The sequence below is a fragment of the Oryctolagus cuniculus genome, chromosome 14, assembly GCF_964237555.1.
Source record: "Oryctolagus cuniculus chromosome 14, mOryCun1.1, whole genome shotgun sequence".
NCBI classification, from domain to species: Eukaryota; Metazoa; Chordata; class Mammalia; order Lagomorpha; family Leporidae; genus Oryctolagus; species Oryctolagus cuniculus.
The window spans coordinates 86123237-86149472 of NC_091445.1; the positions used below are offsets into that span (position 1 = coordinate 86123237).

The window sequence follows — 26236 nt, forward strand, 5'->3', positions numbered from 1 at the left end:
TTTCAGCTTTCCCTTTCGTCCTTAATCCCCTGAGTGACCCGGCTCCAGGAGAAGCCGGGGCAGAGGAGCAGAGGCACACACGGGCCGTCTTGCCAGGCTGAGCTAAGCCAGCACAGCTGCTGGCCTGGGCGAGAGCGTGGGCGGCCACCTGTGGCTCCACAAGCAGCTGTTTGGTTGAGGTCCAGCCAAAGCCCCATCATGGGGTGGAGGCAAGAGGCCAGTTGGGCGGCCAATACACTCTGGCCTGGGCTGAAAGAACACCTGGCTCCCCTCCGGGGAGCCACCGCAGAAGGTCAAGCAGCATGCGGGCTGGCGGCCAGCTGATGGCCCACGTTTTCACGTCCTCACGGTCCTGCTGACTGAAACCGAGAAACCCACCTTGCTCCTCAAAGCCTGCCCTGGAGTCTCCGTGGGGCTGCTTCTGCTCCAGCTGTGAGGAAGCAGGCCCTCGAGGCCCACGGGCATGTCTGGACAGGGCGTGCGGGACTGTCGGGCAGAGAGCGCTCAGTGATTTACCATGAGGCATCTCAGGGGAGGCGAGAGCCCCCTAAATTGAAGAGGTTTGGCTGCTAAAGGACTTTGCAGACATCTTCCATTCCAGAATGCCTCTGGCCTGCCTTTTCCCTCTCCATCCAAACTCGAACTCCATGCTTAGAAACCACACTAAGTCCTCTCTTGTAGCTTTGTCACCAAGCCAGTGTCTGGATGCCCACAGTGAAACACCACCACTCACTAAGGCACTCGGAGCTCACCTTTCATAACCCTGACGCTCTGCCGAGCCCTCAGGCCTATGGTTTCCTAGGAAGGAGAACCCCACTTTCTCTGGCAATGGTGAACCTGTCTCTCTCTAGCAAAGGAGAATTATTTCTAATGACCCTGTCCCAGATGCTGTGTGCTGAACAAGTGGGTTCTGTGACCCCTGGCAGCTCACTCAACCTCTCTGATCTTCAGTCTTGGCCCTTGTAAGTGGGGATGGATAGTACTGTCCTTACTCTTATTGAAACCCACTCAATGAGCCAGCAGATGTTAAAATGCCTTGCACAGGGCCTGGTGCAGCAGGTACTCAGCAACTATTAGCCGTAGGAATGAGTGACACTCGCTGATGCCACCCTGTAGACACAGGAGCTCATATCTGACCTGCAGTGGCCCCGCACTGGGACTTCCTTCTGCCACGTTTGCTTGGGATTTCAGAGGGCTCATCTCAGAACTGTTGTTCTGCCAGCAAGAATTCCAAAGTGAGCACAGGTATGTGGACCCATAGGCTAACCTGCTACCCACCACTGTCCATGTGGTGGGCACAGACCCCGCTTCGTCCTAGAACCACGTCAGCCTTGAGCCAGTAGAAGCCGGCTAGTGTTGCTCCATTGGCATGAGCAGGGCCTTGCTCTGTGAGGCCTGGAGTTGGTGGACCAACTTGACCTCTCTCGTGTGAACTTCTCCGGAAGGTAAGGGATCCAAGCCAAGGCCCAGGAAGAAAGCTCCTGAATGATCTTCACAAGTTTCAGGTCCAGGTAAGAAAATCCGACACACCCAGCAGGTCGTGCTGTGCCCCAGAGACACCAGGCAGAATCGGACTGTGTGTAACCACACCGTGCCATTCTGTTGAAGGTAAAGCATTACTGCGGAGGCTGGCTTCATTACCCACACAGCTCAAGGCTTTCAGGGGGCTAAAGGGAGCCACCAACCCAAAGAGGACATGAACATAACCCTGGTTTTCCCCTCAGAATGAAGCCAGCGCTCAAAGCACGGTTTCATTCTGGCCTCAGACATCATCGACGGAAGAAACGGGAAACAAAGAATGCTGGAAATACCCGCTGTGGAAGAGGTGGGGGAAGCCCATTTTCCTTTCAAATTACGGCTTGAGGTTTTGAAGTCTGAGGTGCAAAATCATTGTGAACAGCTGTTCTTTCTAAAAACGCGGTAGTTTACGCCGCACATTCTGATGAAATGAACGAGACAGAATTCCAAGCACGGATTATCTGTCACTGCTTACTCAGTGACTGATTGTTCCTCTTTCCTGTGACCACTCGTTTAGAATTTTTCAGTCTTCCTGGCTGTGACTTTTTCTCCTTGAATTACATTTCTTTTCCTTTTTTTTTTTTAAATAATGAGCTTTAGCCCAGCCCAGCAAATGCACACGTTTGTTACTGAGGTCAACACTGGCCTTTGGGAGCATAAAGTTTTGAGGATGACACCTCCATGGGGAGTGGCTGACTCTCCGTGGAAGGCAGACTGTTTTTGTTCTTGGAGTTGGTAAGCAGGACAGGGTCCTTTAGGTTTTTCAGAGGGACAAAAATCATTTAATTGAAAACAACTGCAGATGAAACGAGAGACTTGAATCTAATGGATCCAAGCTAAAGCAAGCCACTTCCTGGGTATATTCTCATCTTGCCAAGCCCTGAAAGAACTATCCTCTGAAAATGAAGAGAGAGGTGAAAATGGCTGGTACCCACAGTCTTCTCATTAACTCAATATTCATGATTCTTGAGCCATTTTGGCTACTGGGAGTGACTTTGGGGCAATACTCTCCCAAGAATACCTAACCTCACTTGGTCCAATAAGATTACTGCAGTGGGTAAGACTGGGTATGTGTGTATGGAACATGGGAGTGGGTAAAGCACCACCATGCTTGAACATCCTACTCTTCTTTTATGATGATGATGTTGTCCCTATAAAAGTACTCAAACAACTAAGTATGCACATTCAAAGCTTTTCTGAGTTATCACTGCCTATTATAGTATCCCACAAAAACCGTGCCACTGGTTCATCTTCAGCCGAAGAGAAAATGTCTGAAGGTGGAAAATGTGCCTACCATGTTTCTATGCCCCACTGAATCTGAGTAGAAAAATCCACCCAGTTTGAATTCAGTACCCTTTCCACACTGAAATATTTTGTATTCTCTACAATACTTAAGAAGTTACATGGATAGGAAAGGAAGGAGGACAAAAGAGTTGTATACCCAGTGACAGGAGGTACATGGCAGTGGCCAGTCTGGACTTCCTTCCTGGCCTCACAGTAGCTGCCTGGTAAGTAGGTAGCTACTCTGGAAACAGAGCCCCACAAGAACTAGCTTAAGTCCTTGAATGTAGACAAGACTAAGATGTGTACAAACAGATGTACTCTCTGAGAAGGATGTGACAAATCCTCTTGATCCTGATACTTCTAGATAATTCAGATAATACAGATATGGTATCCCACAGCATAGATTTCTTGTACTGCAAGTTTAACATGAACTTCTCAGGAAATAGACAACTTCCATCTGAATCATTATTATAAGCTGAATTTTTATTTTTACTAAATTATCTATGTCAAAAAAAAAAATCTGTGCCTGGTGTGGAATTTCACTCCATCAAGTGTTACAATGACTTTTTCATTTTCATTACAAGCAGGAGAATGGATGTAGGACAAGTGTTAGGAAACATGGCAATAAATTAGAATATAATTTACAAAAGCAAAAAAAAGTAACAGTGTACCACATTAATACTGAGTATAAAATAATAAGCAACAACTAATCACAATAATACAAAAGTAATTTTGTTCTGTATTATTAAGGATACCTATGTGACATTCACTCAAATAAAAAAGTTCCTAATGAAGTGGACTGTTTGGAAGTCATATATATTTCAAGGAGTTTAATCATTTGGGTACATTTTACCTTTCCTGTTTTTGGTAGGCCTTTACACCAGTGGCAGATACTGCTCCCAGGCGTGGGGCACCGTGGGGTACCTGGGGTTCATTAAGTGGTCTGTACAGCTCCTTACTTTTGGAGAGCCTACCTTGGTGGCCCAGCTTCCATGGACAATCCTATTGTTACTGCTTAGGAATGAAGCATCATGTAGCCATGTTGGTGGCTAGAGTGGCAGTGGTAGTGTAATGTGCTGTGCAATATATGCACACACACACATATATTAACCTACTCAGGTCCATGTTCATGGCTTATTTAAAAAGTTTAATCCTGGTACATTCCGTACTTGGTTCCCTCTTGAAAGGTAGTCTGAGGTGCCCCAGGGGGAGCTCTTGGCATTCTGCCCTCAGTGCTGGTGCACGTCCCAGAGGCTCTGCACAGTACACAAGCCCTTGCAAGGTCAGGCCCCAGGCAAAATGTAGCCTTTAGTCAATAGAGTCAGAAATCTTTTTGAAATAAAAATATAAGCTGGTAGTTATCTTGGAGAAAATCAGATCATGATAGCAAACCTATGCTTAATCTACTGCAGAAATCATCTACCCTTTATTTAATTTCACCAGCACATTAGCACCAAGTTCATTTTCTTTGAAAAAGAACACAAGAATTCAGGCCCTGCCGCCCATGGGCTGCCTTCCCTTCACTGAATGGGCAAGATGGCACTGGGGCTGGTCTGCTAAGGGTAGCGTAGATGGGGCTCTGGCACCATGCTTCTTCATCAACAGCTCTCTCTCTCTCTCTCTCTCTCTCTCTCTGTAAAGCTCAGGGACGGGAACCATGGACCTGAGAGAGAAGCCAGGTAATGAGATAGATAGTCACGACTGAGTGTGGAGGAAGCAGCCCATGCCAACCATATACAGCAAACCTGTGTGAATTTAGGTTGTTTTTTGGTGTCTGAGAGTCTCTCTACCTTTCAGAAAAAAACAAAACAAACAAAAACGAATCATCGACATTAGGCTGCAGTGCATATGACACACTGAAGTGTGGTTCAGAGCAGTGAACTTGAGCAAACCTTTTCTTTAACTGCAGGTATCAGGTCTACCAAGCAGCCATTTAGTTTTGAGCCGTAGAGTCGGCGTATTCACCGAGGACACGTGTACAATAAAGGAGGCATGCTGGACACAAAGCACATTCCTCTGGAACCTGCTGCAAGCCACAAGTCTTCAAGTACAAAACATCTATAGAAACAAGTACCCTTTTCAAAAAAACACTGTTGTTGAGCCTTTTGATGAGAAGGATGCAAAACTCGAGGATAGGGAAAATATGAGCCAGACGTTTTACTTTAGGTGGATGTGACTCTAGAATTTGACTTGCCCAAGAAACTGGGTTTCACATTTAGTTGCCATTCAGAGTATCCGTAAAAATAATACAAAATTCTTGGTTGAGTGACTTACAATGTATGCTTTCTGATCTCTAGTCTTCACGAGCTTTCTTCTTTGGTTGTTATCCCTTGCCTCCTTTAAAACTCAGAAATAGCACGTTTATGTGGGAGCACACTCATCTTTCCACACACTCAAAAGCGCCCGCACACACACACACTTGCTCTCATATAAATAAATGCCCTTCTACCATATCAAAGAAAGGACATCTGGAACCCATCATAATTGTCATCAAGTTGCAAAAGGGTCTGTCTGGTTGTTACCGAGCCAGTCTAGCTTTTGCATGGTATCATCTCGGTTAGCACAACACGCATGCAACAACGCAACAGGGCAGGAGCTGTTCTGTAGCTGGTGCGGGTGTAAACACAGTGAGTTGGGGTGACTCAAATAAGAAGTAAGGTAACCTCTGTGATGGCAGCAGAGGGCCTGGTGCCTTCATCTCAGCCATACTCCAGGTCTGGCTTCTGCACGAAATTGAAATGTTTTTCTCTTAAAGTTTTAATGGAAATCTCAGCTTCACTTGCACAATGGCAAGTTGGCCACAGTCTTTTAGCACTGAATTTATAGACTTGCACAGCTGCGGTTACTGATGCACTGCTTCACACTAAGTCCCTCATTGTTGTTCAGTTTAATATAGTTTTATATATGGCTCACAGCAGTGTTCAGAACAGGGGGATTATTCCTAAGGAAATTAGGTGAAAGGAAGAAAAAATAATACAAACTCTCATTACTTTTGATTTATAATTGCTCCTTAAGTTACAGTTCAAAGCCCATTTTATAATTTAAGTTGTGGCGCTGCTGTAGTGAGATAGAGTATAGTAAATATTTTTAAGCTATGACTTAGGAATTCTGAATCTTCTTTACTTCCATAGTTGACCAAGTCATAACAGCTACATTTTAAACAGTTTTAAATACAAATGGATTCAGTGTCATTGCTAAGTCCATAATAAAAATTATCTTAATGGTCCACGGAGGTAAACAGGCTATTGGATTTACTCGAAAGAACACAAACATTCCACAGTAAGCAAGTCTCCCCGTGTTGTTTGGATCTCTCCAATCTGGCATTCCCTCCTAATACCGTGTCCAGCACTTTGGATCAATAAATCCCACTTCACAGAAGTTAAAATAATATTGAAATCCTGTCAGCTAGGGCTGACCAGTGGTTACGTTTTCCACAGGGTAATGCATTTGCAAGGACATCAACCCTCTTCCTCTGGGTGGCTCTCTTTGATGGACGCATTTCCATGATGAAATGACAAGGTTCTCTCTCTGGCTTTCTGTGGGTCAGTGTCCTTGGCAGGTCTTACAACACATCTGTCTGAAGTATGCTCGACTGCAGAACTTGAACTTCAGCACCAGTGGGCAATAAGCCACTTTGTTCACATCTTTGCACTCTAACGAATGGGGGCAAACAATGGAAAACAATTAGAGGCACATAACCAAGTACACAAACAAGCCAATGTGCTTGGGTGTTCAGTGAGGACCCCCCCCCCCGCCCCCCCAGGAGCCATCCACCTTGGCTTCCAGATCCATGTGGTTTTTGTTTTTGTTTTTAGGCATACCCTGTCTGGTACAGCCTACCAGAAACATTCTTTTGATATATTTTAACACAACATTTTTTTAAAAAAAATGTTTGCAAGGCTTTTTTTCTTCCAGACTTTTATAAGTATGGTGCATGCCCACTGTGTCTTGAAAGAATTACCATTTGTTGGGATAAGTGATCACTTTAGACAGCTTGGAAACATGAGTCATTTTTCTTACAGCGCTTTTATTGCTTCTTTCTCAAGGGTTATTTTATTCAGCAGTGCAAGGTTATCCAAAATCAAACATGAGTTTCATTGTTTGATACCAAAGTACACACGTCTCTCGAGAACCTCTGCATCTGGGAGGCACGCGGATGGGCCTGCGTGAATGAAAAGGACTGCTGACAGTGGCCTAGATTCAGCGACTACAGTCGACCAAGAGGAAACCTTTGAGGGGTTGGCCTCAAATGGCAGCAGTCTGTGGGTTATGGAAACATGTAGAAATGGCTTTTTTTAATTTGGAAGGGAGACATGGCCTTCTTTTTTCCTATGTGTGTTTTCTCTTCCGTGCTGGAATTGCCACAGCTGCAGTCTTACAGTTCCTGCAGCCAGAAGGTGAACAAACGATTGTTTCCCCATCTCCCCTTGAGGCTGTTACAGAGGTGGGACTGGGGGCCATTGTACAGAAGAGGGGCCTGGGGCCTTTGAGTCTCAATAACCTTGCCCCTGCCACACAATCCCAGTGCTGCTAATAATGATATCCTTCCCCAGTATTCTGGTCACTTTTATCTGGGGATTTCAAGATACTTTGTGTAAACCTAGTAATTAAATTTTCATATGCCTCCCAGAACCAAAGTTCCACTCTCCGTTTTCCAGGTGGTTAGCTGAAGCATGCTGGGTAAATTGCTGTAGGTAATTAGGACAAGTTCAGCACAACACAACTGAGGGTTTGCTGTTGTTTGCTTGTTCTTTTCCTGGCTTCAGTAAAATTCTCAGAGACCAAATCTGTAGTACATGATCAATATGATACAAATGGGAAATTACATGCAAAGAACTGGGGAAAATGTCCAGTTCTTACAATTGAGAAGTAAGGTAACAGTCTTACAGATCTCATTCATTTTAAAGGCTCTTTCAATGAAAGTCTTAAAATTTGAACGTGGAACTCCCAAATCCTCTGAGAACATAAGCTCTGCCACCACCAAACTTTCTCACTCTTGATTTGACTGACAAAGAGAAAAATAGTTAGAAATTGGAATAGAAATTTTTCACAGGCAATTCAATTTTCAGCTAAAAGTAGGAAGGGCAAGAAAAAGTCTTTAAACTTTGCACCAAAAAATAAAAAAGAAATCAGATGGTATTTGGTGGATCATGTTTGAATATGAGTTGAAAAGACGTCCATATATTTTAAAAAATTGGAGGTCACTTGGTATTTTTTTTTCTTTTCAGCTCAAAGAGTCATGACCAATAAAAGTATCACAAAAAGTTTAGACTGAAAATATTTTTGTGAGAAAAATTTATCATTGTTACCAAGAGGGACACATTGTCAGGACAATATAATCATTCAAATAATGAGAAAAGCATCTCTCTGTTGAAGTACTGTCCCTCATCTTTGATTCCAAATTACCCTCCTTGGGCCACATGGGCACTGTGGTGCAGCAGGCTAAGCTGATGCTGGGGATGCCTGCACCCCACGTCACAGTGCCTGGGGTGCAGTCCTGCCTCTGCTTCTGACCCAGCTTCCTGATAACGTACTTGGGAGGCAGCAGGTGATAGCCCAAGTATTTTGGTTCCTGCCACCTTTGTGGGAGAACCAGATGCAGTTTCTTGCTCCTGGCTTTGGTCTGGCTTAACCCTGGCTGTTGCAGGCATTTAGGGGAATGAACCAGTGGATGGAAGATCCCTCTCTCTCTCTCTGTCTCTTTCCCTGTCACTCTTTCAAATAGATAAATAAATGATTCTTCTACAAAACAAAATAAATTGCCCTCCTTATGGGGCAACCACTCGTACTCTGCAACAGGGACTAGCAGTACTGCTTAAAATACAAAATAAGCTTTAGCTTTGACCTTCTTTGCCAAAACATAAAAATGATTTAGTTGATAAACAGATAGAAGAGGACTGGTTGTTTTAATAGTACAAGGAAATAAAATTAGAAGCCAGACTGCTTGGATTTAATCCTAGCTTTACCGTTTATTAACTTTATGACAATACAAGCACATTCAGATTTTTCTTTTCGATTTAAACTTCAGGATCTGATAAAACAGTAAATAACCTATAAGGAATGAAATAGTGTTTGAAAATTGCTTCTATCTCCACCTACTGCTCCCCTCCCCCTGCCAACCTTCAGGCTATTACAAATAGAGCTGGAGACTGCTTCTTAAGTCAGTGCTGGAAATAAGATTCTCTGCACAGGCCTCATCCAGAGGCAGTACTCGGCCTAGCTTAGGGATGGGCGGGAGGCCAGCGGCCAGGGTGACCCTCTCTGACATTCCCCATGCCCACAGTGCCCAACTAACTTGGGTAAAAGCAGGAAGCTGTTTGGGTCCTGGAAGCAGGGTCAAGCTGAGGGAGGGAGACAGATGCGTGCCCCCTGGCCTGCGGCAGCAGAGCAGCACAACTCGGAAATCAGAGAGTGGAGATCTGCTGTCAGGTGGAGCTGGAGAGGCACTCTGGCTCTGCTTCTTGTAGCACTGTTTGTCCTTTGCCAAGTTACCTCACTTCTCTGCCTCAGATTCTGCATCTCTGAAACGAAGACCATGAAGAGGCCTGCTGATAGGATGCTGTAGGGCTTGCATGAGGGCATGCATACAAAGCACGTGCCGTGGCCCTTGGCTCAGTTTATTAGTTCTCATTACTCTTCCATCATCATTGAATGTTACCACCGAAACATCTGCCTGTGTTGCCTCTCTGGCATCCCCATCCAAATGAATAGAGACAAGCTCTCAGAAGGGTGACATGTTTGTACAGAAAGAACAGGTACATCATGATAGTGACAGAGGTGAGGAGAGATCTGGGACTGACAAAACCCAGAACACAGGCCCTGATGAGATACTGAATTAGACTCCTAGGCTATAGAAGGACACTCAGCCTTGATGGACTGTGGGCACTTCCAAGAAGGATGGGCTGTGTGGAAGATCCACTTCCTACTCTCTCCATTTTGCCTTCTAGGAACTGACTGGAAGAATCAGTTCATTAAATGTTTTGACTGATAAAAATCTAGTCACCAAAGGTCAACCATGGCTTATTTTTAATTCTCTGATTTTTTTTTTTTACTCTGTAAGGACTTAGTAACTACAGCACTAAAAAAATAATTTACCAAGCATCCCTCTTTGTGTCAGGTTTTTATATATTTTTATATTTCATTATTTCAAGTCAGCTGGCAAAACTTAAGCTCAGAAAGCTGCTGAAACTCATACTGGGTCACATAGCTAGTTGGTCTAAGAACTGGGATTGGAACTCAGATTTGTCTGACTCCAAAGCCACTCTACTTTGGTAGTATTCTTGGTCTCTAACTGCAAACAGTTTCTGCTTGTCTATGACTTTGTATTCTTGAGACAACACAGATAAGCCAACATGTGAGGCATCATAGTCAGGTTTGTTTTTTTTTTTCTGAATTGGCTCTGCATCCTTAGAGAAGGGGAAAATGTTTTTTAAAAAAGGAGATTTCTAGATTATAGGCATTTAAAATAGCCTGAACTATGGGGCTGGTGCTGTGGCTGCTGTCTGCAGCGCCAGCATCTCATGTGGGCGAGGGTTCAATGTTCTTGCTGCGCCACTTCAGATCCAGCTCCCTGCTAATAAGCCTGAGAAAGCAATGGAGGATGGTCCAAATCTCTGGGCCCCTGTACCCAGAAGAAGTTCCTGGCTTTGGCCTTGCCCAGCTCTCTGCTGTTGTAGCCATTTGAGGAGTGAACCAGCTGATGGAAGATCTCTCTCTCTCTCTCTCTGTAACTCTGGAGCTCAAATAAACAAATAAAACCTTTTTTAAAAAAAAAGTAAAAATAAAATAAAACAGCCTGAATTACACCTTCTCTGAATTTTCTTTGCTATATCCTTCTCTTTGAATTTTATAAAGCTATCTAACTGAAAACATGATTTTGACACAAAGAGTTTTAAGCCCCCATTATTATAGGAAGCTGAATGTAATCTTCAGAATATTAGTACAGCTTTAAATTTTATTGGTACATTCAACCTGACTGCCACTTTCATCTAACTAGAGAAGACTGGCTTGTTGTGCTCTTGGATTGACTCATTGACATAATACCAGTGTGGTTAAGAGGCCTTATTATAAAACTTAATCACTTCATTCCTCTGCCTCATCCTCAAAATCCATTGAAATTATGAAATAATCTTCTCCCTTCTACTCTTGAGCCAATACAAAATCCAATCTTCTCTTGTGAGAAAAATCATTTTGGGAAATACATAAATTAAACTATATTTTTCCAACTGAAATCAACTCTATGATACAAATGTTGTGTTTTGATTTCTGCATGATCTGCAGTTATCCTTGATTCCTAGCTAATACTTAAAATATTTAAAAATTAAAAGTTTCTCTATATTCAAGCAGTAAATTATCTGCAAATAAACAATAGTAGGAAATCCATATGGAATCTTCTGGTTTAGGAGAAATTCTTTGTTGTCACATAAACACTGTAGATGATGTGTTTCGAGGGTTGGTCTTTACTATCAGATTTTCTTCATGAAGATACACTCATACTGACTGCTCTTTAAGTGGTGCAGTCTAAGTCAAGGATTTTTTTTTTTTTTGACAGGCAGAGTGGACAGTGAGAGAGAGAGACAGAGAGAAAGGTCTTCCTTTTTGCCGTTGGTTCACCCTCCAATGGCCGCTGCGGCCGGTGCGCTGCGGCTGGTGCACCGCGCTGATCCGATGGCAGGAGCCAGGTACTTCTCCTGGTCTCCCATGGGGTGCAGGGCCCAAGCACTTGGGCCATCCTCCACTGCACTCCCTGGCCACAGCAGAGAGCTGGCCTGGAAGAGGGGCAACCGGGACAGAATCCGGCGCCCCGACCAGGACTAGAACCCGGTGTGCCGGCCCCGCAAGGCGGAGGATTAGCCTAGTGAGCCGCGGCGCCGGCCAAGGATGTTAAGATGAAGCAGCCCGATTTACTCTTCCAACATCATCATGTACCTGCAAGTACTCTCCTGGGAGTAGAACAGGCATGTTTTCTACCTTTTTTCCTCATCAAGATATCAGAAGTAAGAAGTCCTCATTGTGCGGTTTCTAGGAGACATTTTGTGGACCTAACTATTCTCCTTTATTTTCATGTTCCACAAACCTGAAAAAAATAGTTGTACCTTCCCCAAGGCCAGAGATTTCTAGAAATGACAATTTAAGGAGTATTCCATAATTCTCCTCAGGGAGACCTGGGAACACATCAAGGGCAAAAGCCAGGCCCTAGGCCCTTGGATGTGGACTAGATCCATGATTAGAATCGTAGGGAACTTGCCAGGTATGCTGTAGTAGTTCTCACGGGTAATTTCAGTTTTGGTAGAGTTGAAAGATAAAATTAGGCAGCTTGTTTCATAGACAACACAAGAATATACTTATTATTGATACTCCAATGAGCTTTTTCTCCAAGTGGTTTAATCTTTCAAAACCCTAACCTAAAAGACATGTTTTCAAAAATTCACATTGAACATAGGCTTAGTAGGATACAACTGGATTCAGATTCATTGGGATTTAGTCCAAGGAATACAAAACCAACTCCTCAGATGCAGTGCTCTTGTATTTATTTCATCAAATGTTGCAAAATTTGTCTACGTTATATCACTAAAGGGAACTGGGATACTCAGGGTCAGATCCCTCCACAACCAGAACCAGGCTGATCCTTCACCTTTTTTGAGAGAATTCGTACTCTCGGAGCCTGAAAGCTCTTTATGAGATTCAGAAGAACAGAGCTAAGTGGGGAATTATGACTTAATTACCTCAGAGTCTATCTTTTGGATTGAAAAAGCACAAGCAGCTGTGATTCTGACAAAGCACCCCTGTAAACACAGAGCCTGGTGAGAAGTGAGATGGCAAAGGCTATGCATGTGCAATTGCAGGACCAGAGGTGCAGATGTGTGCACTCACTGTTCTTTTCCTGATAAAGCTGAACTTCAGCTTAATACGTTACATACTCAGACAAGAAAAGGATGAGATGGTGTTTCACTTGGAATTTGACAGTATTCATTGCAATGGGAACAGTCTACCGACTTTTCATCTCAGAAACAAGATGATCAGTTATTGAACTTTGTTCTGATTTAATAATTTAAAAACTTTTTTGGTATTTTATTTATTTTAAAGGCAGAGGGAGAGTTATGGGGGGAGGAGGAGACAGAGATGGGGACAGAGGAAGAAAAGAATGAAAGAAGGGAGGAAGGGAGGGAGGAAAAGAATAGTGAAGAGAGAGAAGGAGACAGGATGGAAGGAAGGAAGGGAGGGAGGAAGGGAGGAAGGAAGGGAGGAAGGAATCTTCCATCTGCTGGCTTACTCCACAGATGGTCACTATGGCCAAAGGCTGGGCTAGGCCAAAGTTGGAAGCCAGAAACTCAGTTCAGTTCTTGCATATGGGTAGCAAGGACCCAACTACTTGAGCTATCATCTGCTGTGTCCAAGGGTGGGCATTAGCAGGAAGCTGGAATTAGGAGCAGCACCAGAACTCAAACTTCGGCATTCCAATGTGGGATGTGGGTGTTTTAAATGGCACCTTAACCTCTATACCAGACGCCTGCTTCCTGGTTTTCATCTTACCATAGACTAAACCATTCTTTTATCTCTTTGTTTTCTTAGTTTCTTTTTATTCAGTCTTCTCTTATTCTCCAGATGCTACCCCATTCAACCTCAAACTACCGTTGTCCCAACCCAAATCCATGGTTCCCTCCAACCAGACAGCCAGGAATGTGAACCTGAATGCTAAATGGATTATGAACTCTCTGAAGTGGCAAAGGAAAAACTGCCTCCTCACTTCCTGGAAATCAGTCTTCAAATGACCTTCATTATTCCCTTCCCTGATTTTAATACATAAGATTGCACATTAAAATCTAAATTCTGTAGCTGTTTTGTTCCATTGACCTTGCTATAAGATTTTGGGAGTTGCCTTGGCATTCCCAGAGTTGTTTACATGAGAGAGACTGTGCCCACCAAAGCTACCATTAGACTTCCTGGGCCAGTAAACCAATGTACACTAACCACACCTTTCCTGGGTCGGTTACCAGCTCATGGCACACCATGACTCATTACCTCACAGCAATAAATACTAGATGACAGAGTGCCTTGCGCTACTGAGAAACTGAAAAGACTTACCACATAAGCTACAAGAGAATTTGAAACTGCATGAAAGATGAATAACATGGCATTTTGGATAGAATTTCAGGTGAGCTTGAGAAAGCTAGTCCCAGTTGCCATATGCACCTTGAAAAATTATTCTGTGTAGTATTTCAAATGCAGTGGTGCCCAGCATATCTATAATTCACTCTTAGCAGCACCGTAATGTTACTCTCATCAGTGGCAGTCTTTCAAGATCACATAAATAATGCTTTAACCCTTTGTTGAAGCTTTCAGACAAAAACAAAGACCAAACAACTGAAAGCAGATGTTGAGTACAGCAAATTGTGTCTCTTCTCCTCCCACTTCCCTCTCATCACTTTAATTTCTTGATGTCCTATCTCTGATTTTCTTTTTCTTATGCCCCCCTTTTTTTTGTTGCCCTAACCTCCATCCATTTCTTCAGTTTCCATTTACTTTATTGTCTGTTATCTTATTTAAATTCTATTTTATTATGGCTTCGGGAGGGAGTAAGGTATTTACCTTTTCTACTGCTGTATGAATTTCATAGCATGATTAATGGTAATCTTACTTAAATCTGAAACTTTGGAATCATCCTGAAACACCTCTGCATCTCTCATTTGCATGACTAACTGTTCATCAGATTATTTTTACTCTGTTTCCCACTTTAATTTTTCCCATTTCACCATCCTCCATTATCATCATTATCATATTAACCTTAGTTCAAGCCTTCTTCATTTCTGGCCTGGACTCTGATAACACTTTTCTAGTTCACCTTGCACACAAGGCTGCTCTATGCACCTCTACACTCCTGCTATCCTGAACATGTCACTTCCCAAGTTTCTTTACTTGGTCCCTACAATCCATAAGGTTCTAACTTCCTTCTGTTATACACAGGATCCTCTAAAATCAAGTTCCTGTCTGTACCTTTGTGGCCCCATCTCCACTGCCTGCTCATCTGACAACCCACTGCAGCCAGAGTGAGGTACATGCGTGCCCGCATGACAGCATATCCTCACCCTCTGCCAGGAATGCCTTCTTGGTAAACTGTTTCCCAGTGCCCAGGTCAAGTTTTCTTTCTCTGTGATGCTTCTGCTGATCACCCACTGCTCTGTGCACTTAGGGTAGCTTCTTTCTACCCATCACAATACTGCTCACACGGTGAAAATCATTAGTTTGCATGTTTCCATTTCAACTAAATTATGCTCTTCCCTATAAAGACGTGACCTTGTTGTATTATAGTCTCAGTGCCTTGCACACAGTAAGTATGTTTGCTAAGCAAATGAATTAATGGTTAAATGAGTGCAGCATGTTAACTTAAAAACCATAACCTTAAGGGATGGATAAGTGGATAAATATGTGTAAAGCAAATTCAATGAAATGTTAATGACATGAGTGTCCATGGTGAAATTCTTTTCATTTTGCTGCATGTTTGAAACTTTTTAATTATTTCCATAATAAAATGTTAGGTGGAAGAGGTGTTACCAAAACCTTGGTAGTTAAAAAAATCCTCACGATTCTATTTGTGACATATTTCACTCATAGATACTCAACTGAAAGACTCTATTTCAGATCCCAAGCAGTCTCTCTGGATTGTAACGTCTTGGGGCTCAGCTGAGCTGGTGTTTCAGTCGCCCTGAACCATGAGTCACAGGAACCTGACTGTACTGGGGAAAGGAGAATCCTCTTCTATTTTCTTTCCTTCTTTCTTTCTTTTTTTGTTCTTTCTTTCTCTCTCTCTCTCTTTCTTTCTTATTTGACAGGTAGAGTTACAGACAGTGAGAGAGAGAGAGAGAGAGAAAGAGAGAGAAAGGTCTTCTTCCCATTGGTTTACCCCTCAAATGGCCGCTGCGGCCGGCGCTGCGCTGATCCGAAGCCAGGAGCCAGGTGCCTCCTCTTGGTCTCCCATGTGGGTACAGGGCCCAAGCACTTGGGCCACTCTTGCATTATTTTCATGCAAGGGCTTCATCTCTTTTGTAATCCATGTTATCTGATTATTAAATATCTATATGTTTGGGACTGGCACTACGGCATAATGGGTAAAGCCTCCACAGTGGCATCCTATATGGGTACTGGTTCAAGTCCTGGCTGCTCCACTTCTGATCCAACTCCCTGCTAATGTGCCTGGAAAAGAAGTGGAAGATGGTCCAAGTATGTGGGCCCCTGCACTCACGTGGGAGACCCAGATGAAGCTCCTGTCTCCTGGTTTTGGATCAGCCCAGCTCTGGCCACTGCAGCCATTTTGGGAATGAACCAGGGATGGAAGATCTCTCTCTCTCTCTCTCTCTGTCTCTGTTTCTGTCTCTCTCTCTCTGCCTTTCAAATAAATAAATGAAATCTATGTGGTGGAGGACACTTAGGATTAACCTCAAATGTTTTATCCACTTTACCAGGGTACAAACTGGGCTCTTCCAATGCCATGCTCCAGTACAGATCACTTAGTCCGTGAAGTCTGCCTTGTTCAAAACTAGTGAAATCATCAGTCCATCATTTGAGTCCTTTAGCCCTTGCATAAACAGCTCCACATAAACACATTCCATCTTCCACTTTCAAATTAAAAATAATTGTTTTTAATTCTTACGTAAGTGTTTTCTTTGAAAGCCTATGAACTTATTAATGTATCTTAATTTTCCATAAGGAAAAGCAGAGGTTGGCCACAGGAAGAACTCAATAATTAGCTGCCAATTAAATTAACAAGTAACTTCAGGCATTTAAATCAAGTTTATATATGCCACTAGGAAGTTAAGGAGAACATTAAATAGGACAGACATGTTGTTTGTACTTCAAATCTAATTTTGAAGGAGGGTGATTCTCTTCCTTTTCAATGAGTCAACTGCTTTAGGTAATAACAATTCTAACATTAGTCATATTCTGCAGAATTAATAATTTCCTAAAAGTTTCCTTCTTTACTGAGAAGTCTAAAAATATTGCCTTAACTTCTAACTTCAGATTAATATTAACAAATGATTTAGCCCGGCAGATGAAATGACCATGAGATATTTCTACAAATAATCCAAAATCTTCAGATTAACAACTATCAATTTTAAAATAATTTTTAAGGCAGAAATAAGCACAGTTGCAAATGATGATCTGCCCACTTTGAAAATAATATTGCATCTTTAGCTACAAAGTTTATGTACAGTAATTATTCGCTATAGAGATGCTTTTGAAGAAATTATTGAAACTATGTAAAATGACATTCTGAACTTAACTTCAATATATCAATTGTTGTGGGCATGTTAAAAGTCAATTCTTTCAGGAATGATTAAAGACTTAATTTATTTAATGAGGCTGACACACATACCAGAGGATCTCTACTTCACAACCAGAAGCTCTGTTTTCATCTCAAAATACCCCAGTTTAAAGACTGAATTAAGAAAAGCATGTCTCTGGCCGGCACTGCGGCTCACTAGGCTAATCCTCCGCTTTTGGCGCCGGCACTCTGGGGGTTCTAGTCCTGGTTGGGGCGCTGGATTCTGTCTTGGTTGCTCCTCTTCCAGTCCAGCTCTCTGCTGTGGCCCGTGAAGGCAGCAGAGGATGGCCCAAGTGCTTGGGCCCTGCACCTGCTTGGGAGACCAGGAGGAGGTACCTGGCTCCTGGCTTCGGATTGGCGCAGCACACTGGCCTTAGCAGCCATTTGGAGGGTGAACCAACGGAAAAGGAAGACCTTTCTCTCTGTCTCTCTCACTGTCTAACTCTGCCTGTCCAAAAAAAAAAGAATAGCATGTCTCTGCTATGGCCTGGGAAAGCAGTGGAAAATGGCCCAAGTCCTTGGGCCCCTGTACCTGTGTAGGAGACCTGAAAGAGGCTCCTGGCTCCTGGCTTCGGATCGCAGCAGCTCCAGCCATCACAACCAATTGGGGAGTGAACCAGTGGATGGAAGACCTCCCCCGTCCCCCCCGCCCCGTGTAACTATGACTTTCAAATAAATAAATAAATCTTTTTTTTTTTTTTTTTTTTGACAGGCAGAGTGGACAGTGAGAGAGAGACAGAGAGAGAAAGGTCTTCCTTTGCCGTTGGTTCACCCTCCAATGGTCGCCGCTGCAGCCGGCGCACCGCGCTGATCTGATGGCAGGAGCCAGGATCCAGGTGCTTTTCCTGGTCTCCCATGGGGTGCAGGGCCCAAGCACCTGGGCCATCCTCCACTGCACTCCCTGGCCATAGCAGAGAGCTGGCCTGGAAGAGGGGCAACCGGGACAGAATCTGGCGCCCCAACCGGGACTAGAACCCGGTGTGCCGGCGCCGCAAGGTGGAGGATTAGCCTATTGAGCCACGGCGCCGGCAAATAAATAAATAAATCTTAAAAAAGAAAGAATAGCATGTAAATGTAGTTGAAACTGACACGCCCATGGGCTCTGCCAAGTCTGAGTTCAAATATTGACTCTATTATTTCCTGATAGTTTTGTAATTTAGGCAGGTCACTATCCATATCTGTGCTTCAATAATTCCAACTCTCAAAAGACCATTTTTAGGATTATATAACACACACATGCACACAAATATATACAGAGAAATGAATTATTTATGTACGTGAGAGCAATAAGGCAGTATACCTAATGGGTCTAATGTAGCATCCGACATGGATTATTTTAATATAACCACTCTATAGCCTCTTTCCCATTTCTACCTTTTGTTCCAGCTCTGAAAGAAAAACAGACTGCCAAACCGATGTTGCTAATAATTTATAATGGCTAAAAGGTACTTGTTACAGTCTTATGGAACAGAGATATTTTTAGTTAGATCACTAAGATCTAAAAATTTGTTTGCATTTAGTTCATTTAAAAGACATGTCTTTTCTAAAAAAAAAAAAAAAATTCCTGTTTGTCATGGATTTTGAGCCCTTTTTAAGAGAGGGAAAGCTGGATTTTCAGAGAGTCCCTTACCAAAGAGGCAAAACAAAAGTGGATGGCGTCAGACCCTTTGAATTAATGCAGGAAAAGCTGTGCTTCTTTGGAAGAGGAAAGTACACGGACTGTGCTGAGGCTCAGCTACAGCGAGCAGGCCACGTGCACAGACGCGATGTCTCCGCACTAACCTAGGAGATGCTCACCACCGCCCCTAAACAAAACTCCCAAGGAAACATTTAAAAATAGCAAATATAATTCAAACACCCTTCATACTGGATAGATCTGATGAAGATGGAAAGAAAAGCTTTTTGAATTGGTTTATGAGTACATAATTTTCATATGAAAATATTAACAAATTATTTGATTATTATATTCATTTTTTTAAAAGCAGGGCCTTAAAATTGGATTTCTTACATAACTTAAATTCATGGCTTCAGATATACCTCATGTGCATGTATTTCATATAAGAAGGCAGTCTGAACTTGCAGACTGTACCATATTTATCTTTACATTTCTGATAATTTCTTGTACATACTAACATTCAAGGAATTTTGAATGAATGCCTATGGATTATTTTGCTTAAATATGAAAATCTGGATTTTGGCTGGCATCTGCCATTAATAAAGGGATTTCTCATATGTAAGAAAAAGAAAGAAATTTTAAAATGTAAAGACTTTTTCTATAATGAGAAAAATTGCATTTATGACACAGTTTCAAATATGTATTTTCATTATACATATAATAAGCATGAATTTAATTTTCTCAGTGACTGAAATCCATTATCATATAAAAAACAGAAGTTTTCACTTTTAAGAGTGGTTCATTAGAAATCACGTCTAGATTTCTAGTATAAATTAAATACAGAATATTAGGTTAGATGTGACCTTAGAGATTATCCACTTTAATCTCTTATTTTCTAGATAGTAAAGTTACCTCTAGAGATGCTAAGTGACTTTATAAGGTCAGTTAGTCAGAATCATGGAAAATATTATAGATGTGTATAAGCAACTTTCACAAATACTCTATGCAAACTATAGTACAATGGGGGGTTTATGGGACTTTGAAAATGCTGGAACAGTATAGGTGAGTCTGTAAAAGCCACAGTCCCTTTCGCCATGGAAAACTCACCTTCAGTGTTGGAAATGGGGGTACTGTCACATTTGCTTTCACACTGTTGCATCGATGGAGGCCGGGCAGTTTCTGGACAATCGCTAGACGCCTGTCCAGTGTAGGAGAGACACTGCACAGTTCGCATCTGCTGTCCAAGGCCACACTGAGCAGAACACTAAATCCAAAAAACACAGAGAAACATAATGTTGATCTCAATAATTTTCAGGACGTAAGAGATACTACTTCAAATACCACACATACAACTTTTAGAGCTTATATGTGGTTCCTCTTTGAGATGTGTATTATTAGGTTTACCATAGAATGGATTTGGAAAGTCAAGGATATTATTACCATAGAAAATAGAAGCAATATAGTTCCCAGAAGACAGTAGCTGGGGATTTCTTGGACTATCATTCCAATGATTCCAGGGAAGGCTGGTAAACTCTGGCAGGAGTGCAGTAAGAAAAGTCTTGTGATGAAGTAGAATAATCAGAGATCCTAGAGCTAAAGCTTCACTATTGCTCCTGTTTGTTGTGGGTAAGAAGGTAAATAACTTGATGATTTATGGGGGTACATGGTATCTGCCCAAAATATTAGTGCAGTACAACAGCAGATACAGTTGTGGGGCCTCCTTATGGGTTCAATTAAAAAAAAGACAGAGAAAGAGTTTAAGTAACTACTTCAAGCTTTCTTAGGTACTGTCAGCCACATAAACTTGAGAAGTGATCTGATCTTAACCAATTAGCACGTCTCCTCCTCCTTCATCTACTCAAGGTTCCATTACTTCCAGGTTAAAATTACCCTCTGAGTGGCTTAGTTTTAGCTGGGACTAATCAGGTGTTCAGGCTAAAGAAGGGAGCTGGGTCTGTTCTTTGGGCCCAGCACTCATAACACCAGGGAGATTGAAATCTGGGATCAAAGAAATGAGGAGCTAACTGGTGCAAAAACCAGGGCTACCGACATTTAGAATGCAAACACATTGAAGACCTATTGGATTGTTGACAAAAACTTTCAAAGCAGAATGGGCTAAAAGTTTAGCCTAGCAGTTAAAACTCTCCTGTCCCATGTCCTGCACTGGAGTACCTGGGCTCAATTCCTGGCTCCAGCTCCTGACTTCAGCTTCCTGTGAATGCAGACCCTGGTGGGGAGTGGTGACAGCTTAAGTAACTGGGCTCCTGCCACTCGTGTGAGAGACCTGGATAGCGTTCCTGGCTTTCCTGCCTCCTGGCTTTGGCCTTGGCCCAGCCCCACTAGGGCATTTAGGTGCCAACCCGTGGATAGGAGCTCGCTCTTTCTCTCTCCTCTTTCTCTCCCTCCCTCTCTCTCCTCTTCTCTCTCTCTTCTCCTGCTCAGCTTAAAAAAAAAAACAGAAGCAAAACTCTGAAAGCACCCACAGAACTCAGAGATATTCACAGAGATTTTTTTCTTTTCCCACTTTCTAATAGAAAATGATCAATGCATTATCAAAATGTATTAAGGCATATTTCAAATACATTTCTGGGGCCAGCACTGTGGAGCAGCATGTTAAGCCACCATCTGCAGTGCCAGCATCCCATATGAGAGCCAGTTCTAGTCCCAGCTGCTCCACTTTGGATTCCAGCTCCCTGCTAATGCGCCTAGGAAAGCAGTGGAAGATGGGCCTGCACACATGTGGGAGACCCAGAGGAGGCTCCTGGCACCTGGCTTCAGCTTGGCCCAGTCCTGGCCATTGTGATCTTTTGGGGAGGAAACCAGCAGATGGGGAAGATCTCTTTCTCTCTCTCTCTCTGTAACTCTGCCTTTCAAGTAAATAAATAGTTCATTTAAAAAAAAAAAAGAAAATTCATTTTCATTGATTATTTTGAGTTTTAAAAAACTGTGTTGACTGAATCTGTAGTTGGGAGGAAAATTATTTGATATTTATTTATTTAATTATTTTTTGACAGGCAGAGTGGACAGTGAGAGAGAGAGAGAGAGAGAGAGAGAGAGAAAGGTCTTCCTTTGCCGTTGGTTCACCCTCCAATGGCCGCCGCGGCTGGCGTGCTGCGGCCGGCGCACCGCGCTGATCCAAAGGCGGGAGCCAGGTACTTATCCTGGTCTCCCATGGGGTGCAGGGCCCAAGGACTTGGGCCATCCTCCACTGTACTCCCTGGCCACAGCAGCGAGCTGGCCTGGAAGAGGGGCAAAAACCAATCATCTTGGCCAGCGCCGCGGCTCACTAGGCTAATCGTCCGCCTGTGGCGCCGGCATCCCGGATTCTAGTCCCGGTCAGGGTGCTGGTTCTGTCCCAGTTGCTCCTTTTCCAGTCCAGCTCTGTGTGGCCTGGGAGTGCAGTGGAGGATGGCCCAAGCGCTTGGGCTCTGCACCCCATGGGAGACCAGGAGGAAGCACCTGGCTCCTGGCTTCGGATCTGCGCAGCGCGCCAGCTGTAGCTTCCATTTGGGGAGTGAACTGACAGAAAAGGAAGACCTTTCTCTCTGTCTCTCTCTCTCACTATCTAACTCTGCCTGTCAAAAAAAAAAAATCATCTCAGATAGCCAATTGCAAATTGGCTATCTTTCTTTTGATCTTTATATAATATTGCATTTCAACAAAGAATATATAAGGAAGCAAATACCTACGTGGCTTAAAATAAAAATTATTAAAACATGTCAATACATATTCTTTAATATAGTATTAATTATAATTGTGAAACTATTTAGTATAGAAATAATTATTATTGTGAAACTACAGTCACATTCTACATTTTGACACTTATTGCATGCAATGTTTAACCTTATCAGGTGGATTCCATATGAGCATTTTGTAAACTAAACCAATTATTGCTATAGAGCTACAAAGTATTAATTATTTTATGTTCATCTTCTTTTGTCTCCCCAGGGCTGAACATAGAGCCCTGTTTGTTTGCCTAAAGAGGTTTATTGATACTGCTACACTCCAGCAGAATTGCATTTTGGCCAGAATTTTGGTAGCTACTTCTAAAATAATAGGTCATGGCAGGTCCAGAGAACAAGCAACATCATACTGGCATAATTATATGCTATTATTATGATTTATTTGGGTCTCTGATATCAGAAAATGACTAGCTACATGGCCAATTAGGAGAATAATGGCATTGATTGCCTAGAAATTTACTTTTGAGGTCATTAATTTTTCAATATAAACTAATGTACTCTTAGAAGGATAATATTTAATTTTTCATCTATGGAAATATGTCATCTTAGGGTTTTGTAAGTTAAAAATAGTTTTTAATTGATGGTAATATGTGACTATCATGTACAACATGACTAAGTCTACCAAGTTAACAATATATTACCTCATATTGTTGTTTTGTGATGAGAATCAATTTGTTTAGTAGAATTTAAAGTGGCCTATAGTAAGACATCACAATTTAAAAGTAGATGAGAAAGTTCAAAGAAAAAAATAGGAATTGAAACATAAAATGGAAATGAACCTAATATAAAAATATATACTAAAAGCTCCATACACACGTGCTTTCCAATTCAATGTTCATCAGAAAAAAATAAGACATTGGATAGTAGGGATTTTTCTCTATTTTCCAAGTGGGAAGACAGTGGTGTCAATTGATTTGTTATTGGGAAAAATCTGGGGCTAGAACCCCAGCTTGTTCAAATCTCTGACCATCTAGACTACTTCTCATGTAAGTTTAACTTTAAATAGGAGGATCCAGAACAGAAGTCAAAGTCTGAAGCCTTTAGGTGTGGGAGAAAACATAACTGTGCATGTGTCCATGTAGTAGCTGCCCCATTTGTGTATTCTCTCACATTCGAGTGTGTGAGAGTTCTTAGATTTCTCCGTGTTAACTGCTACTCCTCTCTCAAGCCCTTCCAGGGAACAAGTCAGGGACCTGAGACTTGTGTCTCAAGACACTGCCCCTGGACTGCCTTACCTGGCCCCAGTCTCCCGTCACCCATCGAGGAGGAGGGCAGCGCCCCAAACTGCAGCGGATGCGGACAGGAGGCTTGCTCTCCTCCGGACACTGAGCAGCTGGGAAGGTTTTAGAAAGGTCACTGCTCTTGCACAGAACAATCCGATGCTTGAATCCTGGGCCGCACTTTGGAGTACACTGGAAATAAAACGAATACTCTTTATAATGACAGTAGAAAGACAAAAATTTGAGGAAACTCTTCCTGGAAGTAAACGTGCATTTAGATATACAATAAACATATACACTAAATTCTGGGCAAAATCTCTCAGATATGAAATTCCTTAAAAGTTTTTGAGCAGAAACACTTTTCCCTTTTCCCTAAGGTCTTTAAGAGCTAAATTCATTCAATGTTTGCTTTTCTTGGTTAACTTATTTTCTTCATTTACTAGAACTATGTTTATTCCTCTATTCTTCCCCATCCTTGGCTCATTCAGCTGTGTAAAGAGTCTGCTTATTTTGACAATGTGGAATTCTTGATTTCTACTTGTTGGGTGTAGTCTTATAAAAAGAATTTTTACATTATTAGTAAACCACAAGAACTTATCTCTGTCAAGCAAGCTGGGGGTTCATTTAGCCAAGCTAAGAACACATGGTCACAAGGGAAGGTTTATTACACAGAAAATTTCTGGACCTTTCCTTGCCAGTTACAAACATAATACATTTGACTGTTATTTAAAATTGTGTCTGTCCAGGGGTGGGCATTGTGGGTTAAGGAGCGGCTTGGGACACCCGAATCCCATCTGGGAATGCCTGGTCTGAGTCAAAGCTATTCAATGCTTCCGATTCAGCTGCCTGCTACTGCGCCTGGGAGGCAGCGGATGATGGTCAGATACTTGGATTCCTACCATACAGGTATAAGGACTGGATGGAAGCCCTCTGTCATCCCCTCTCTCTTTGTCACTCTGCTATTTAAATAAATAAATAAATAAATAAATAAATAAAACCTTAAAAAAGATTCGCTCCCCTTTGAAAAAAAAATTGTTTTTCATCCTAAGAAAAGATGCTTCTTCCCCTGTCACAGATCTGATTATTCACTGTATCTCCACGTGCTTCTAGAAGTCATCTATTGAACGTGAAGGTTGGCTAAAGTCCTCCGGCTTTCTCCTGTGAATGTCTGCACCCTGCCTTAAAATTTGTATTTCCCTTAAGTCAAATGAGAGTTTTACCAACAACATTTGGGAACACTGCATCTGTATTTTTTATTTAAAAAATTTTCCAGATCGCCTACAGGAACCACACCAGACTGGGGAGATCTAAAAACAACTAGATAGTCTCGACCCTGAAGGACCCCATCATCTATTTTAGGAGGCAGACATCTGAGTACAAAGTTCCTGTTAAGTACCATAACAGTGGACATGGAATGTGTCGGTTCTTGTATACCTAATCGCCACTGACTTGTTTTACAACTTTTTTTTTATTTACAAATCTTATCTCTGTCAGACCATGAGCTCCTTAAAATTATTTAATTTCTGTTTCATCTTTGTACACACACACACACACACACACACACATGCTCTGGGACCCCAGAATCTACCTGAGGACTTTGGGTAAGTGCCCAATAAATATATGTTGTACTTTATTCAGAAAGATGGTTTTGATATACCAATAGTTAAGTCAATATGTACTAGTTGTGGGATGATGATGTCTTAGTGGACATTGTACATACTTGAGTGGGTTTGTTAGAGGGTAATTCTTGAGTTTGATAAATGTCATAAAAATATTAACATCTTTTTCAGGTGGAATCAAAGGTCCCATGGCAAACTCTTCGCAGTGAATGTAGGAACAGAATACATATCCTCCAACATAGAGTAAGTTTCATCAGGATGTATTTTGAAGAAGAATAACATGAACTTATTTCCAATATGGCTCCAAAAAAGAGGCTTCATAGGGAGTTAAGATGAAGAGAGAAATTTCCAATACTTTTCACTGTTGAACCAATATCCTCACATCTTGCTATCTCACTGTATCCATATATTCAATCACTACATCTTATTAATCCAACTCCTCAATCTCCTTAACATCTATTGATTTCCCTCCATCTCTACTGCCACTAACCTTACTTCAAACAAATAAACATTTCCCAAAGGAAGCTTTGCATTGGCTTTTTAATAGGTCTTATGTTTCTTGGTCTTGCAGGGATCCAGTCCACCCTTTAAACTTTAGCCAGAAGGATCTTCCTAAAGCCAAAATCCAATTACATTGTTTTCTGAATTAACAAAAGGGCTCACTATGGCCTTCAAGATAAATATTTAAGCAATCTGTAGGTATGCTAACTACAAAATGATAATAAGGCTCTATTTACATCTTCAGTTTCATTTCTCTATATCCAACCCTACTAAAGAATTCCTAGTATTTTCAATGCAAATCCAATGTCAGGTACAAGCTAACACTGTTGCTACTATTCCTACAGCCACAAGGACTATTACTTTTAGTACCACTAATAGCAGCTATCATTTAATAGACACTATATATTGAATACTGT

The 26236-nt window shown here is 42.1% G+C and overlaps 1 protein-coding gene across 1 annotated transcript in view; it reads right to left on the reverse strand.

Annotated features, from left to right (window-relative positions):
• Positions 1-3264: 3264 nt before the first annotated feature.
• Positions 3265-26236, reverse strand: part of ADAMTS6 (ADAM metallopeptidase with thrombospondin type 1 motif 6) — a 313716-nt gene continuing 290744 nt past the window's right edge. The window contains exons 22-24 of the mRNA XM_070056759.1: positions 23716-23892; positions 19845-20001; positions 3265-6455 (exon numbers count right to left, since the gene is read on the reverse strand). Coding sequence (XP_069912860.1) covers positions 6346-6455; positions 19845-20001; positions 23716-23892 — 444 coding nt within the window. The 3' untranslated portion in view covers positions 3265-6345. The remainder of the gene's footprint in view (positions 6456-19844; positions 20002-23715; positions 23893-26236) is intronic.